This window comes from Neovison vison, chromosome 4, assembly GCF_020171115.1.
Source record: "Neovison vison isolate M4711 chromosome 4, ASM_NN_V1, whole genome shotgun sequence".
NCBI lineage: Eukaryota > Metazoa > Chordata > Mammalia > Carnivora > Mustelidae > Neogale > Neogale vison.
The window spans coordinates 187,856,448-187,873,295 of NC_058094.1; the positions used below are offsets into that span (position 1 = coordinate 187,856,448).

Below are 16,848 nucleotides of genomic sequence, written 5' to 3' on the forward strand. Positions count from 1 at the left end.
TACATGTAACCTTTCATAATTTTTAGTATATATTTGGTACGTGGTCTTGTGATATTTTACTTTGAAACTTTATTATACTTGGCTACAAATGAGTATTCTCTTCTGTTGAGTGACCACACGGAGAGGGCTAGGGAATACTGCAGAATGATCAGCTGTCCTGCATTGCCTTAGGAGGTAGTAGTAGTCAGTAGTGTGCCTCAAGTACCGGAGAAGGGTCTTCCTTTTTTCAGTGTCTTTGTTAACCTAACAGAAAAAGTATAATTTGCCTGATATTTCTACAGTGAAATGAGCCCTCAACTATAGAGTATTAAGAAATAGTAACCAGGAGCCAAACAAATTAGAAATGAATAGAAAGGTTGTTAACTCAATTCGTTTCATCTATTTTGTAGATGAAAACTAAGTCTGAGGAAGGTAGAGAAGCCAAAGGTTGTACAGTTAGTAAGTAGTAGCATTACCAGTATTCATACATATCTAATTGACTCCAAAGTTACTTGATTATTATGTCATCCAGAATGTTGTTAAGCCCAAGTTACACTATGGTATAGCCATTAACATATCAAAATTGTTGCTTAAATAAAATTTGCCTTTATTTGTGTAAACCTATCTACCTTACATGAGTTATACTTTATATACTTTTTACTTCTCTTACTATTTTTAACAATGTTTTGAGAAATAATTTATATACATAAAATTCACTCATTTAAAGTGTACCGTTTAATATTTTTAGCATATTCACAGGTTTGTACGGCCATTAGGAGGCACTTTCCTTTCCCCTCCTGTCCACTATCCACCCCCCAACCCTAAGCAACCACCGATCTACTTACAGTGTTTATAGATTTTCCTGTTCTGGACATCTCATGTAAAGGGAATGATAAAACATGCAGTCCTTCGTGGCTGGCTCCTTTAACTCCATGTAATGTTTTTAAGATTCATCCATGTAGTAGCATGTGTAAGTTTCTTTTTATGGCTGAATGGTATTCTATTATGTAGATATGCCACATTTAATTTATCCATTAGTTGATGGACAGACATTTGAGTTGTTTTGCTTTGGGGCTATTATAAATCATGCTGCTATAAACATTTGGAATGAATTTTTGAGTAGGCTTATATTTTCATTTCTCTGGTGGTATAAACCTTGGATTATAATTGCTGCCTCATATGAAACTCAATGTTTACCTTTCTGAGGAATTGCCAACCTGTTTCCAAAGTGACTGAGCCATATCACATTACCACTAGTAATATGTGAGAGTTCCAGTTTCTCTACGTTCTTGCCAACACTTGGTATTGTCCATCTTCTTACCTCTTTCATTTAATTCTCATAGGATTATAATTATAAAATAAATGAGTATTATCCTTACTGTCATTTTATAGATTAAAAACTCTAAATCAGTAAATATTAAATGAAAAACACAAGAAGTGGAATGGATAGTTCAAAACAACATATTCAAAAGTAATTTCAACATTTTTGAATCTGGCACTTACAGCTATGTTGGATGTTAGTGATCATATTTCCCACCCCTACATTTTGGAGGTGATGAAACTAGAGGCCTAGAAAAAGGAAGTAAATTGCACTGTGACATAAAGTTGCTACCTAGGGAAGGCGGTCCTGGCACAGCTTGCTATATTCAGCCCTAAGGGATGTATAAACTCACCCATATCATACGATTCCGTTTTCTTCACTCATTCATCCATGCTGACCTTTTATTAAAATAAATCTTTTATTAAAATAAACCTATCTTAATTCATATGGAGGTATTAGAATGTCAGCAAAGTGGAAACCTGCCATTGGGAAGCTTCAGATAGAATTTGTTCCACATATACCTATAAGGAAATCTATGTGCAGGCAGAAAGTCAATGCAGGTGATGTTACTTGGTGACATTTCTTGGGTCAGATTGCTTGAGTGTAAATTCCGGCTCTGCTGCTGACTAACTGCTCTATATTTCTGTCTTTTTAAGTTTTTAAAAGATTTATTTGTTTATTTTTAGAGAGAGAGAGTGCATGCGGAAGGACGGGCAAAGGAAGAAGGAGAATGAGAGAAGCAGACTCCCCACTGACTGGGAGCCTAATGCAGGGCTTGTTTCAGGACCCTGAGATCATGACCTTAGCCAAAATCAAGAGTCGGATGCTGAGCCACCCAGGAGCTCCTCTGTCTCCTTATTTTTAAAATGGGGGGCAGTAATAGTTCCTACCTCATAATCGTTTTGACAATAATATGAGCTAATCTCTTAAGGAGGTTAGCGCAGTGTCCGGCTCCTAGGAAGCCCTCAGTTAATGATGACAGTTATTATTACATAACATCAACTTGCTTAGACCACTGAAAAGATTGTAGTCTGAGATTTGTAGACAATAAATGAGTCATCCCTTTAAAAAATGAGCTTCACTAAAGGAGCAGGTGTAGTAAATAAATAGCTCATTTTTAAAGTCTTCGTAATTTTGAATTATATAGAAACTAATACAATTTTTTAAGGAAAGAAAAAGCTCCCCATCCTTTACAAATGATGAAATAATTTTCTTTTACTATAACTTTGGGCAGAAATAAGCTTGGAAGTTCCAACTTGAGTTGACCTCATGGTAACAGCCCAACAATGGGGAAATTTAACTAAAGCACATATGCCTGTTATGGATGTAATGTATTAGTAGTGTTTTTCCTTAGTATCTTTGTTTGATTATCAAGATAAAAACCTACTGTATTATTTTAAGGGGACTACTGTATATATTTGTGTACCGTTGCAGAAGAAAAAATACTCAGTGGGGAATCAGGAGACAGCCTTGAGTCCTGGTGCCTCTCTGCTGTAGTTCAGGACCACAGGCACTAAGGTCATCTGAGCACTGAGCTTCTGTTTCCTCACCTCGAAAGGGGGGCTGCAGGGATCAAGAATTTCTATCTCAGAGGGTAGTCCTGAAGACCAAGTGGTAATCTGGCTATAACAGCATTAACACAGTGCTTTGCCCACAGTCAGGGCTTAGTAAATGATAGCTAAGCAGCAATGTAATAGGGTTCTGTGTGCCACACATAAGATTTGGAGGCAGCTTTGATGGTGAGTTTAGGTGAAGAAATTGGACATGTCTGTGTTCACATAGTATGATTCATGTCTACTCTGCTGTTGCTGCTGCTACTTTCCTGTAACCAATTTTAGAGCCTATCTTGGCAGCTGGAAGTATTTGGGATTAATTTCACACTCATTTTATGAGTTGAGCATTTTCCTGCAAGCAGCTCCCTGGGCCTCTGCCTCATTACTTTGGCATCAACTGATATGGCAGTTGGACACGGATGTCCTTTGGGGTCTCCATTTTATTTGGAAACCTTCAATTCGAAAAAGCAAAACAAAGGCCATCAACACATTTGTGCTTGAAATCGTTAGCATTTATTGTTTCCTAAACCCTTCCCTTTCTGTAGTTCTGTTGAACACCAGGGAACATACATCTTGCACAGCCAGTGATGAGCACTGAAAAATCACTCTCCTTCAGATTTAAGCCCTAGCAGCTGGTTGGCCTCATTTTGCAGTTCCAGGTGAACAGCAAGATCCTCTAGGCCTTGGTGGGACAGATCTAAATCTTGGTGGGTCTATATTTTCCAGCCCTTTTTACTATGTTAATTCTGCTAAATTCATTTGGCTCTTATGGAGAACAAAGTAAACTTGGCTGTTATACGTAGAACTAAATTGAGAACATGGAGATCTGTTTAGTATTTCATGCTGGCCAGTAGGTCAGGAAGATTTTCCTTGGGGGTAATTTACATAAGGAATTGTTTATCCCATTTCTTTCCAATTTCTGTGACCGTTTGGGGATGGCAGACTTTCCACAATGGCACAGAAATATAACTAGCAAGACTGAAACTTAGAGAAACGATGCTTCTCTCAGATTAATGTATTTTGGGCCTTGCTCAGGAAAGATCCTGTGGCTTGGGTTGCTGTCTCACTGAGAAGTCATTCTTCCACCACAGCTGTGTTTAGCAAGTTGGGTGGGTCTATGAACTGACATGCTGTTACACTTAGTAAGAATTTTCCCTTGATAGTGAGGAACGTGCATAACAGCCTTACTTTAAGTCCCAGCAAATGCCCAAATGTTTACTATGATCGATAGCTGCTTTGAATGCAGCTTGCATCAGGGAACACCCACACTCACAGTACTCCACCACCACCCAGGACCTGTGCTGCTCAGTGCATGCTCTTCACTTGACATTCCGTTTCCTCTGTGACAGTTGCCCAGATTACCTTTTTTTTTTTTCTTCCTTTTTTTGATCTCATCAAATGCTCTTCCCGAACTGGGATATTTGCTCCTTCCTGAACAAGCACTCCCTACTTTTCTGTTTTAATGCATTTGTTCAAGTTGTTTCCTACACTTTTAAAGCACCCTTACCCATCTTAAGGATGAATTTCTGATACCTCTCTCAGTGGCATGCTGGTTCTCTGGGAAGGAGAGGTGTTGGGAGGAAGCACAGTTTTGTAACATTTGTTGATGTTCATGTTGTAAATACTTCTGCCATGGCTGATTTCAGTCTACCAATGTGAGGTCACTGAATGCAAAGCTGGGAAGAAATGGGCAATAACCCACCATTGCAGAGTGTTTTTAACATACTGATACAATAAGCATAAATAACCTCAAGGGTCTTGACAATAGTAAACTAATTAGGAAGCAATGAGTTTTGAGTATTTATTACCCTTGTTTTGGTGTAATTTAGTTAATTTTAAGTTTATGTGACTTAATTTTTAGTAATGGCCAAGTTTAATAGCTGACATACAAAACTGAAAATCAAACGACCCGTCCTTTCTCTGGAGCCTGTAGGAGCTGGACAAGTTGGTTCCAGCACACCACTGTTTCTTCCTCTATGTTTTCTTTCCTAAAGTTCTCCAGAGTCAGTAAGACCTTTCTCTGAACCTAGAAGGTGCTTCAGGTTGCATGCAGGCTTTGAAGTGAGAGACTCCAAGTGTGAATCCTGGTCTCTCACTTGCAAGGTGATGGTCAGGCTGGCTACTTGACTTGCAGTTCCCTGTGCAAAATGAAAAAGCAGGGCCCTTGTTCAAAGGCCAGAAGAATATGCTTTTAAAATAACTACTAAAATACAAAACTTTTCCTTTCCATTTGCTGGTTTGTTTTTATTTTCTATTTAATGCCATTCCAAGTAACAAAAAATTTAAATTTAAAGTTGTTAGCATGAATTTTAACATTAGTCTTACATTGTGCAATGCCAATTTTAAGTGCAAATATAAGAACATTTAATGCTGTGAGTTAATGAGCATTATCTCCTCTTCTCATGTACATGTCTCTTACTCCTTCATCAACCTCACTTATAAAACACAAGTTCAAAAATAAAATTATTAAGAATTTCTAGACAGAGGGGCACTTGGGTGGCTCAGTTGGTTGTGTCTGACTCTTGATTTTGGTTAAGGTTTGATCTCAGGGTCATGAGATCATGCCCACATTGGGCTCCTCACAGGGCGTCAAGCCTGCTTAGATTCTCTCTGTCTCTCTTCCCCTCCTCCTGCTCCCTCTTTCTCTTAAAAAAAAAAAAAAAAAAAAAAAGAAGAAAAATTTCAAGACAGAGAGAGCAGGGCATTAAACCAATTATGGAGCCCTTCCAAACACAGGCACAATTTGCATCCCTGTGTGTAGTACTGGCACAGCAGAATGTTTGGCATGTAGTCTATGCTCACTTAATTACAAAGATTATTATTAACCTAATGATTATAATATTAATGGCATTCTACTTTATCATTCGTAGGGTCTTCCCTACAATATCAACTTTTGCCTCTGACATATTTTCCTTTCTCCCTTATAAACTCTCTGAAGGTAGAGATTAGATTTGTCGCCATTGATTTCCCTAGAGTGCATCCTGCAAATTCTTGCATATACCTGGCACTTAGGAGGTGTTTATGACCTTGATCTTTGTGTGATTTGGGCTTATTGACAAGGCATCTGTGTTGTTATATGATGGTCCTCACAATGAGGCTTAATTGGTAACACTCACAGGAAGAAAAGAAAATAAATACAGAATTTAACAGGAGTCAGTTGTAATCATGGTGAAGGTGGGGGAAAGAAGCAGATGTTTCCAGGTGTTTTGATTTAAGGAAAGTGGCCTCTGTCTTTTAGAGGGGACTTCTTGAAGTAATAGGGAAGGGATGAGTTCCAAGCCTCATTTGAGTAAAAGAGGCCCCAGGGATATTAACTCTGGCCCATAGTAATCTGTCCCTTTGCTAACTTCTTTTATACTTATTTTCTGTTCTGCACAATTAGGACATTATTACAGTAATGTTTCTTTCCACTAATTGGTTGTATATGTATGTTTCCTGTCCAACAAATTATAAGATCCTTATGGACTATAAGATATGTACTTTTTTGAATACCTATGGAAAGGAAGTCGCACAGTATTAGGTACATAGTAAGCAGTGCATTTTATTGTAATGCTGATTTTGGTCCAAACTCCCAGGGCTCCCTGGAGATCTGAATGTGAATTGGATTATCTTTTCTATCTCCTGCAACCCCTCAACCAAATGATGAAGAATCCTGGTCTACCCAGAATTGTCAGGCAAGGACCTTCAATTGCTTTGTCTTTCCTAAACTGTATCTCTTTTCCGTCATCTCCCAGATACTCTGAGGACTGTCCCCCTACAGCCCTGTTGTTACATGGAATTTGGGAGACCACACAGCTGTAAACCCTGACTTGTTTGAATGATGATTTTTTAACAAGCCCTTTGGGCCAGGGTCAATAAGCCATGAAATATCACCAAATGGTTCATGTACACTAGAGTTCTGAAAGTCATCTAAGCTCTAGTTCTTCAAGCTGGCAGGGACTGATAGAAAGGAGCTCACATTGCCCTGGCTTTTACTATTCCTGTTCTGGGGGCTGTCAGACGCCTTGCGCCTCTGAGCCAGTCAGTTCATTACTTTTAATGAGCACAAAATTCACCAAGACATTAAAATAAAACACCAATGGGCAGTCTTGGATGTTCCATCCAATTGTTGCTTTAGTTCTTTTTTCCACAGGATTATTCAGGAAAATGAAAAAAAAAAAAATTCTGCTCCTGCCAATTTTATCCTAAGTAGATTTGGCATTGTAAAGCTAACACACCCTGAACATTTTTTTTTTTTTTTCGTTCAGGTCCCTGTGGGCTAGTGCCTGACATTTGTGTTAAAAATGACATTACTCAATTGGTCAAATGTTTGAACATTATCTACCTTTTAGTTATAATAAAGAAATACTGGATATCCCAGCACCATCTAACAAGTAAAGAATAATAATCAGAGGCAGTTATTTTCTAAAAAGGGTATAATGATGTCATTATTTTAAATTGCATGGCAAATGAGGTTATTTTGATATTTTTTAATTGATCAATCTCTGTGGCTAGTAATAAAGACTAAAGTAACTGTATTAGGGTTACTTATATTATCACATATTGTAGAAGGTCAGTTGATGGCGAAGCAGACACCGAACAATGTCCCCATTAAGCCGATTTCATGGATATTTTCATCTCCTGGCCATATGGGTTTGGAATTACCTTAGGGATTTTTTTTTTTTAAAGAAGGAAGTGAACAGATGAATGATAACTATTTTATTACTCAACATAGCTTGTGTTTGTGGAAGACAAAGTTCATCAATTTGTTTTAAAGAAAAACAAGAGTGTGCCAAATGTAATTTGTTGAGGGCTCAAGAATTGTGAAATTATCCCTAACTGAAGTTTGTCATTTCTGCAGGTAATCGCTCTAGCAGATGCGGTAGAAGAAAACCAAGACAATCTGTTCCAGTCATTCACCAAGCTGAGAAGTGCCACCCATCTGGTGATTCTGCTGATTGGGCTGTGGCAGAAGCTCAGTCCTGACCAGGTTGCTATTCTGGAAGCAGCATTTCTGCCACTGCAGCAGGACACTCAAGAATTGGTAAGGACCCACAAGCCTGTAGTGGTAACAGCCATCATTATTGAAAAGAGTGTGATTTTAGGAAGATCTCTCGTGGCTATCATATTTTCTAAGGTATCCGATGGAGGTTTTTTTTTTTTTTTTTTAAATCCAGATCCTGTTTTTCTTTTCTTTAAACCATAATAAAAATGTCAAATAAAGGCCTTTTTTTTTCCTAGAGTTATTTTAAAAATAGGTATATAGTCCATTTTTATGTGGTATTCAGTCTATTTTTTATGTGCTCTTCAATCACTTAAAGCCACGGAAACAGTCATTTGACTGCCTGAGCAATGGCAGTAAACCTTCAGATTAGCTAATCCTTTCCTTTTCCACCAGAGAAAACAGTTCAGCCATTTTAATTTGCACAATGTTCTTAAATTTAAGTGTCACTTCTAGGGTTAGGGAGAGCTGAGATAGCCTTACTAAATGACAGGAATATTTTGCTACATTTATATAGTTATTTATATATAGTGTATAAACTCCTTTACTCTTGACCCTTTGAGTAGACAGTTTAGAACCAAACGGGGGAAAATGAGGGTTCATATTTGGAATTTTTGGTTAAAGATTATATGAATAAAAATATTTTAGAGCCCTTGAATTTTAGAGGATTATATGACTACCAGGTGTCATTTTGGGGGAACTTCTTGCATGCTTTTAAATACAAAGAAATAATACACTTCTTAGAAATTAGAAACTGCTGGACTTAATTTTCTGTATAGGAGGAAACCATTTCAAGAAAAAAGTCATTTAAAATTAATTTTTAAACACAGCTATGAGAACACAGGACTAAAAATAATAGTACTAAAACTAGCATTTTTGAGTGCTTACTAGGTAGGCATCAGGTGGTATCTTAAGTGTTTCACAAGAATTATCTCATTTAATCTTAAACATGTCCCAATAAGGTAGTTAAGGTACTGTTTTCATCCTCATTTTATATATGAAAAAATTTAGGCTTTGAGAGTTAAGTACCTTTTGGAAACTAGGGGGTGGTAGAGCCAGGATTTGAGCCCAGGTCTGGTGGCTTTCAAAGCACATGTTTTTAACTAATATACTATATTTTAGCAAACAAAGTCATGAACAAGATTTTGAAAATCACAGTCTTTGTCAGTTGAATGTAATTTTCTATAATTGGGTCAAAATATTGTCAGATGAAAAAAATGAAACTATATTTTATATCCTAAACAAAATACTAATAAAAAATTGGAAAAGAATTTAGAGTACACCTTTTTCTTAGATTGAAAAAATAAAATTAGTGCTAAAATTGATTGTAGTAATAGAAAACAGTACAATTAGGAGTGTATTAGTAAGAATGATAACTGTGAACTCAGATTTAGTAGTCAGAAATATGTGGGTGGCCTCATTTCCTGGTTCCACCACTTGATGATAAAGTCCTTCTGAGCAGGTTTTCTAGCTGTTCTAAATTTCTACTTCTGTAGCTCTAAGCTGGAAGCAATAATAGGACCTATGGAATAAGTTGAGTAAGAATTAAATGAGATAATGGAATAGAGTGGAATTATATCTTTTTTTAAAATAAACATATAATATATTTTTATCCCCAGGGGTACAGGTCTGTTACTCGCCAGGTTTACACACTTCACAGCGCTCACCATAGCACATACCCTCCGCAGTGTCCATAACCCCACCCCCCTTCTCCTAATCCCCCTCCCCCCAGCAACCCTCAGTTTGTTTTGTGAGATTAAGAGTCACTTATGGTTTGTCTCCCTCCCAATCCCATCTTGTTTTATTTATTCTTCTCCTACCCCCTTAACCCCCATGTTGCAACTCCATAGAGTGGAATTATATCTTACTCATTTTTATATTTTCAGCATCTGACACAATGTATGACCATAGCACAGTCAATATTTGTTGGGTAAATGACTGGAGAGAAAGGTGAAAGCTAACAAGAGTTGACTTGTCAGAACAGATGTAGTAGATATAATCTGGAGCATGAGGAAGCAGGGCAGGGCCGGCTGTATAATTTACAGAGCCCAGTGCAAAATGAAAATATAGATGCTTGTTCAAAAAAGTAGGAAAAAGTGCTAAAGTGTTGTTAAAACAGATACCAAAACAAGCCTTTTACTTTCTTCCATCTCTCTTTCATCATGGTGCTTTATATGCTATTTTATGTTGTTCTAAATGAAGGAAAATTAAAAATTCAAGTTGTTAGCATGAATTTTACCCTTATTCTTTATAGTGTACAATGCCAGTCTTAATACAAATATTAATCACCCAAATTATGTAATTTGTATTTTGTAGCTCATACATGCATATGTATTTTGGTCTTAAAGAACTGTGAATCACTGCACAAAATTAACTGTTTTTATTTCTCTTCTTGATATGTACACATCTACCAACACTGTCCACCTTCAGCTTACTGATGAGTAAGGAAGGAGAGAAAGGAAAAGGAACTCTGTGTTACTCTATTTCCCCTTCCTTCTGTTACCATTTTCAGTGTAATAGTTGGATAATATGGGGAAGTAACATGATATAATGGACTGCCTTAGTCATTCCTGGTTTTATTAATCTATTGCTGCCTTTCTTCATTCAAAACAAGTTTTGGGGCAAATGAAAAGCCTTGAAGGGTTGTCAGTGCCCCACTTAATCAGTCTAGATGTAACATAACTTACTTGTACTTGCTTTAAGTTAAACTCCCTGACTCCCAGTCATTCAGGGGCCATGGAATTCTAAGCTTATGGGACAGAAAGGGAGAAGGCCACGCATATTGGGCATGTCTTCCCCTCTCAGAAACACTTCTCTGTCCCATTGGACTTCACTTACAGAACACAGGTTCAAAGATAACATTATTAAGAATTTCAAGATGGCAATGGCAAAGCATTAAATCAAGTGTGGGACCCTTCTTAACGTGGGGCCCTGTATGATCACACAGCTCAAGTGCTCCTGAAGTGTGGTTAGACCCAGAGGAAGAATTTCCTTAAAATAGAGGTTCTCAAATGTAGGGATTGAGTTCACAGAGAGATTGTGGTATTTCTGAATTTAGGGAACTTTGGAAACAGCCTCGTTCTGCTGGGAGTATGTAGTATGTTCATCCCTGTAGGCAGGTGAATGGACGAGGCATCTTCTCAAAGCTCCTTTCTGTCCTGCCACTATGTTCTGTGCTGTCATACCTCCCAAAACGAGGAGGGGAAAATTCTTTCAACTTTCTTCTAAATTTGGTGAGATTAGAAGGTGTGTATACTCATAATGTCTATCAAAGTCATTAATGAGACAGGACACTTGATAAAAACATAACTTGGAGAAGAATGAATTAAGAAAGACATTTTAATACTGCTTGTTATGCTCTTCATCTTTAATTAGGTTGTGGTATTCATTTTGGACTTATACTGTTGAGACAGCTTATATATCTTGAGAAAAAGGGATTCCTTTTTCATTCTTCAAGACATACGCATACAGTATGTGGTTTTGACATGCTAGTTCACAATCCCCCATGTTATGCTTTTAGACCTCACAAATAAATGTTATTTGATGGGTATCCCACTGAGATGTGAAAATGAAATATGCAAACCTGAAATAACTTGGAGGGAGGGTAAGGCGGGAAAGAAAGGAGTCTCTGACCAGAATGTTGAAAATATGTCCCATATTGAAGTTATTATGATACCACAGAAATCTGAATGTAATTTAGACGGTTTGGTTGAAAGTGGATGGCAGAGTACATGTGTGAGGGGGAGAACTTCAGACATGTGGATAGCATTTTCAGAAGAGACTCTCAGTTCAAGGTCAGATGTCCCCATAAGTATTGAGAGGTGGAAGAAAGTACTCAGAAGATATTTTATTTACATTTCACATAGCATTGCATAATGGTTTGTTGTATTGTAATTGAGGTGGTGTGTGTCACAAAGGCAGGCAAAATGCCCGAGTTCACTCTGGAATATTTTCTTACAGGCATCAGGTTCACAAAGCAAAAATATTTAGAATTAATTATTACTAATGAAAAGTAATGTTCTTCATACTATATCATCAGTAGTTTTTTTTTTTTTAAATACCATCTCATTTGGAACAGAATTCATCATTGTTTTCTTTAGTCTGTTTCTTTAGTGATGCTTTTTAAATTTTTGCCAAATAAATGCTGTTATTTGCCCCCAAATAATATAATAATAGCTGTTTGTGGACTATTACATATGACTTTTCCAAAGTGCTGAAAGTTACATATGCCAAATGTGTTTTTGTAGGGATACTTCCTTTCACTTTAAGAAAGACATTAAGTGTTTTCTTTGGCATCTCCAAAAAGAGCTCTTAAACTCAGTTCCATCAGTGGATTTGATAATAAATATGATAGTGTCCATATCATCTTCCTTTCATAATAGAGAAGTTTTGCCCCAAATACTGTGTTCTCTCAGAGTACCTGATGGGGCAATTCTAAAATGAATTGTTTTCTTACTTCTCAGGTTAGGGGATGAGGAGATTTCAGAGTATTCGCAATGCAGAATTTAAACATGTATCTACTGACCCTTTGTCTATTTGAAGCTCTATGGAAAATTCTATCTCTACTTAGGTCCATGAGGGCTGAGTTACTGGTTTGAGTCTGAGAGAATGTTTAATTGTGATAGTACATTTATCTCCCTTTCATGATGTTGTATAAAAGCCAAAACTGCAAAACTTTACATACCTCAGTATTGACTTGGAATCTTATCCAGTCATTTATGCATTCAATGAATATTTATTAAGCATCTACTATGTTTCAGGTAGTGTTCTAGGATCTCAGCATATTTCAATAAACAAAATGGAGTTAGATCCCATTTACTTCAATGTTGTAAGCAAACAGATTCTAGTCACATTTAGCTGTAAACATACTGGCTGTCTAATATGGTAGCCACTTGACATATGTGGCTATTTAAATTGAAATTTACATGAATTAAAGTGAAATAAAATTTCAGTTCCTCGATTTCTCTAGCTGTATTTCAACTGCTCAATAGCCGCATGTGGCTACCATTAGTGGCTATCACACTGGAAAGTGCAGATATAGAGCCTTTCCTTCACCACAATAATTTCTATTACATAGTACTCTCCATCATTAAAAGAGAAAGGGTTTTGTCAATTGGGTTAACAACTTAAGCACATTTTAACAAATTAATCAGAGAAGGGTAGGATGCTGATGTTAAGTTATGCCATGATGTTTGCTTTAGCAGCCCTTATTTCTGGTATTTTGGTATCATCTGCCTGGTCACATGCAATAACCAGGCTTTCTCTAGGAAGATGAATGCATCTACATAAAAGGGAGGCAATAAGCTGGCGCGAGTGCTGCTACTCACCCTTCACATGACCTTGGTAGACATTATAATCATCCCAAATTCTTTCCTCTTGAGCCTGCACATGACCTCAGAATCCTTTTGAATAGAGCATTCTAGGTAGTCACTATCACTTGTGGTTGGTATGTGGGTGTATCCTCTTTGCCCTTCCTGATCTCTGTACAAATCTGCTTTTCATTTTCTTACCAAACAGCTTAGATAACTAAGATTCTTTCACGTAAAGTCCAGAAGATGGCAAGAGAGCAAAGAGGAACAATATTGTTATTTCCAAATGGACTTTCTGTGACTTCTCCACAAAATGTTCATTTACGTTCCACCTGACTCCAGAGGAATCTCTAAGGAAAAGAGCCACCGTGTGCTGGTTTGGAGACCTGAGTATACACAGTCCTAGAGTTAGAAGGGGTACTGGCACATTGCATAGCATTTTGCCTTACTTTTTCTTTTTCTTAAAAGTGCATTTAATATCTTTAGTAGATGTTATCTACTGTTTGAAAAGGAAAAGCTTTATTGTGTTCTTAAGACCTTAACAGTTATCTTCCTTAGTATTGAACTTTCAAACCCCAAGAAAGTTAAGGTGGAAACTTCCATCAGTGGGGGAAGGAGATTTGGGCCTTCAGCCTTAGTTTTTGATTGATTATGCCTTTGACAGACTGATATGGAAAGAGAAACTTATTTTTAACGTGTTCAACATGGTTCATGTGAGAAAACAGATGTTTATAATAGGAAATCCTATTGTGTAGAGAGACTTATCAAGGCTCACTTACAAGATTTGAAGTCTTCTACGTCACAGGGCAGGTTTGATGTAAGGGGCATTGTGCCTCCTGTCTGGATTGAGTAATGACAAGATGGCTAATCATTGCTGTTATTAATGACCTCTTCTTAAAAGGCAAACAAAAGGAGGAAGTCTGGTGTCAGTATCAAGTCTGCCTTTATGACTGTTGAAGTATCATCACAATTACAAGCTGTATATGGGAACATAGTAGAGAAAGTAAATATTTTGGTAATCCCCTTGATTTTAGCCAACTAGATAAACATGAAAGAATTAGTTTCATGTTCAAAATGGCCACATACTCTGTGTTGTTGCTAGTTACATGCAACTGGTGTTCTATAATGTTATGGTTTTCTACTTCGCCAGTGTTGAGTATAGCATATCTCAGAACCTTTCTGATGACTTGCTTGCTGTTTTAAAAATTGGAATATATCAGAATAGCAGCTAAGTAGAATACAATATACAAGTGGTGATGTGTAATTTTTTGAACTTCCCTTAAGTATAGCATATATGAAACAGTAATGGATACATTTAATATTATTTATGCATTCAAGAATAGAGATACTAAATAAAGAAAGAAGTAATTGATTAATTGAAGCTTCACTCTCACTGTATGCCACTCCCAAACCTTTGTGAAGCTGGATGTGGTTTAAATATAAATAAATAAGTGAAATTCAGGCAACCACAATGAGGAAAATAATGATCATCATCATCCTCATAATGCCCACTGTTTTGATTCCTGGCTAAACGTGTATTTTTTTTTTAAGACTTTACTTATTTAGTTGAGAGAGCAAGAAAGAGATAGGGAGCACAAGCAGGAGGAGCAGCAGAGGGAGAGGGAGAGGGAGAAGCAGATTCCTGGCTGAGCAGGGAGCCCAACAATGCGGGGGCTCCGATCCCAGGACCTTGATCCTGAGATTATGACCTCACCCACCCAGGAGCCCCAGAAATGTATTTATATTAATTTGATTTCCTTAAAATACCTTTACCCAACTTATTTTGAATCTACCAATTGCAAAGCGATGATTTTGATGTCTGGAACATTGCATTCTTTTAGAAAGGTACATGTAGAAACTGGGGTGTCTTTCCTCTAAAACCAGTGCTCCTTCTGTGCTCTAACCACACACAGAGCTGCAGGCTTAGTCAGTCACTCTGGCCTGCTGTTTTTCATTTGGATATGTTTCTCAGAAATCCCCTTGGATTGCATCCTTATTATTCTACCTGGCTTTCCGTTGGGGCATTTGAAGTAGCCATTCTTCTCCTGTCTCTGCATTGGTATGCCCTGTATATCACTGCTAGACTCAGCCCACTGCTCTCTTGTTACACATCTACTTACATACTTTCTGTGGCTCTCTTTGCTCCTGGTTCAGTTTGGACTCCAGTGCCAGGCATTCAGTTGCTTGGCACCATCATATCTTCTTTCTCAAAATCAGTTTCTGTGACTCCCCAGCTTTCCTACTTTGTCTGGGAAATCTGACTTTCCACGGGTACACAGCTTCTTTGCATCAGGCCACAGCTAATAGTGTTTTTTTTCTTTCTTCACCTAACATAGTATCTTCTGCTTACCCCTCTATCCACCCTCTTTTAGGGCAGATCAATTCTCTTTACTCATATATTATGGCTTCCATTCCCTTGTGAATTTCACTTGGTGCTATGACACAACTTAGCTCTCATTATATATTCCGAAATAGTCAGTGTGCTTATCTTGTATTCTTTTTCTTTAAGATTTATTTATTTATTTTGGAGAGAGTGCACACATGAGTGGGGGGAGGGGCAAATGGAGAGGGAGAGAGAATCTCAAGCCAACTCCATGGAGCCCAAAGCAGGGCTCAATCTCATGATCATCAGATCGCTACCTGAGCCGAAAGCAAGAGTCGGTTGCTTAACCATAGAGGCACACCACAGAGGCACCCCACTTATCTTGTATTCTAATAAATGTAAGGACAGATTCTTCTACATCCCCATAGAATTAAAGCTTAAATTAAGCGTATAGTTGGATATAAGTATCTAGGGATTGCTTGATACCCCATTTATTTCGATAGTGTTCCACACGATTGCAGATTCTCCTAAAAAAACTATATGGTTTATTTAAAAAGGAAGTATTCTCCTTCCATTTTCACCATCCCTGTTTTTTGTAAGCAACCTCAAATATTTTTGGGTTCTGTAAGAGAACCCAAAAGAGAGATCAGAAACCTGATCTCTCCTGCATGGATGGTAAACGATATAGATAGCTCGATAGCCAGACCACCACACATGTATATATTTATACATATATTCATTCACATGTCCTGTAGTTCAAACCAGTAAATACAAAAATTTTTAATCTTACCAGTGATGAATATATGCAAGTGAAAACAATTATTAGGTACACTTCACCTATATTGATTTAGTCAAACTTGATAATAAATAGTGCCTAGAGACCTGAAGTAAAATAGACATATCCACATATTTTCTGCTGTAGGCTTTCCATAGGGTTGTAGATCTCTAGGACAAGAAGGGTCACAAAACAAATCCAACACTTGGTACCAGTAATCTAAGTTAATACACTAAAAGTAGTAAACTAAAATCTATTTTGTACCATGTTTATAATTATGAAATACTGAAAGCAACCTAAATGCTAATAGTTAGAAAATACAAACTGTGGTTTGAATAGGTATTGTGTCAGACTGGGGTTCAAATTTGTGCCCCTACCCTTTTTAGAGCGAATACTTAACTAGCTCTACATCCTTAAGCAAATTATGGAACTAAGCATTAGTTTCCTTATCTATACAGTGGTGAACTAGACCAGACCCTAAGGATTGGCTCTGCTTTGAAGAGAGGTGAGAATGACCATTGAGATTTTATTTCAGCTTGCTTTCACTTTATAATCCTACTGAACCAGTAAACAAATGGTTCAGAGGAAGAACATGGGATTAAGAAAG

The 16,848-nt window shown here is 37.3% G+C and overlaps 1 protein-coding gene across 3 annotated transcripts in view; it reads left to right on the forward strand.

Moving 5' to 3' along the window:
• Positions 1 to 16,848, forward strand: part of BBS9 (Bardet-Biedl syndrome 9) — a 461,843-nt gene that overhangs the window by 352,347 nt on the left and 92,648 nt on the right. For all 3 annotated transcript variants that reach the window (XR_006384294.1, XM_044246344.1, XM_044246345.1), the window contains one exon: positions 7,694 to 7,876. Coding sequence is in view for 2 of the 3 variants with exons in the window: in XM_044246344.1 (XP_044102279.1) it covers positions 7,694 to 7,876 (183 nt within the window). In the remaining variant the exon portion in view is untranslated. The remainder of the gene's footprint in view (positions 1 to 7,693; positions 7,877 to 16,848) is intronic.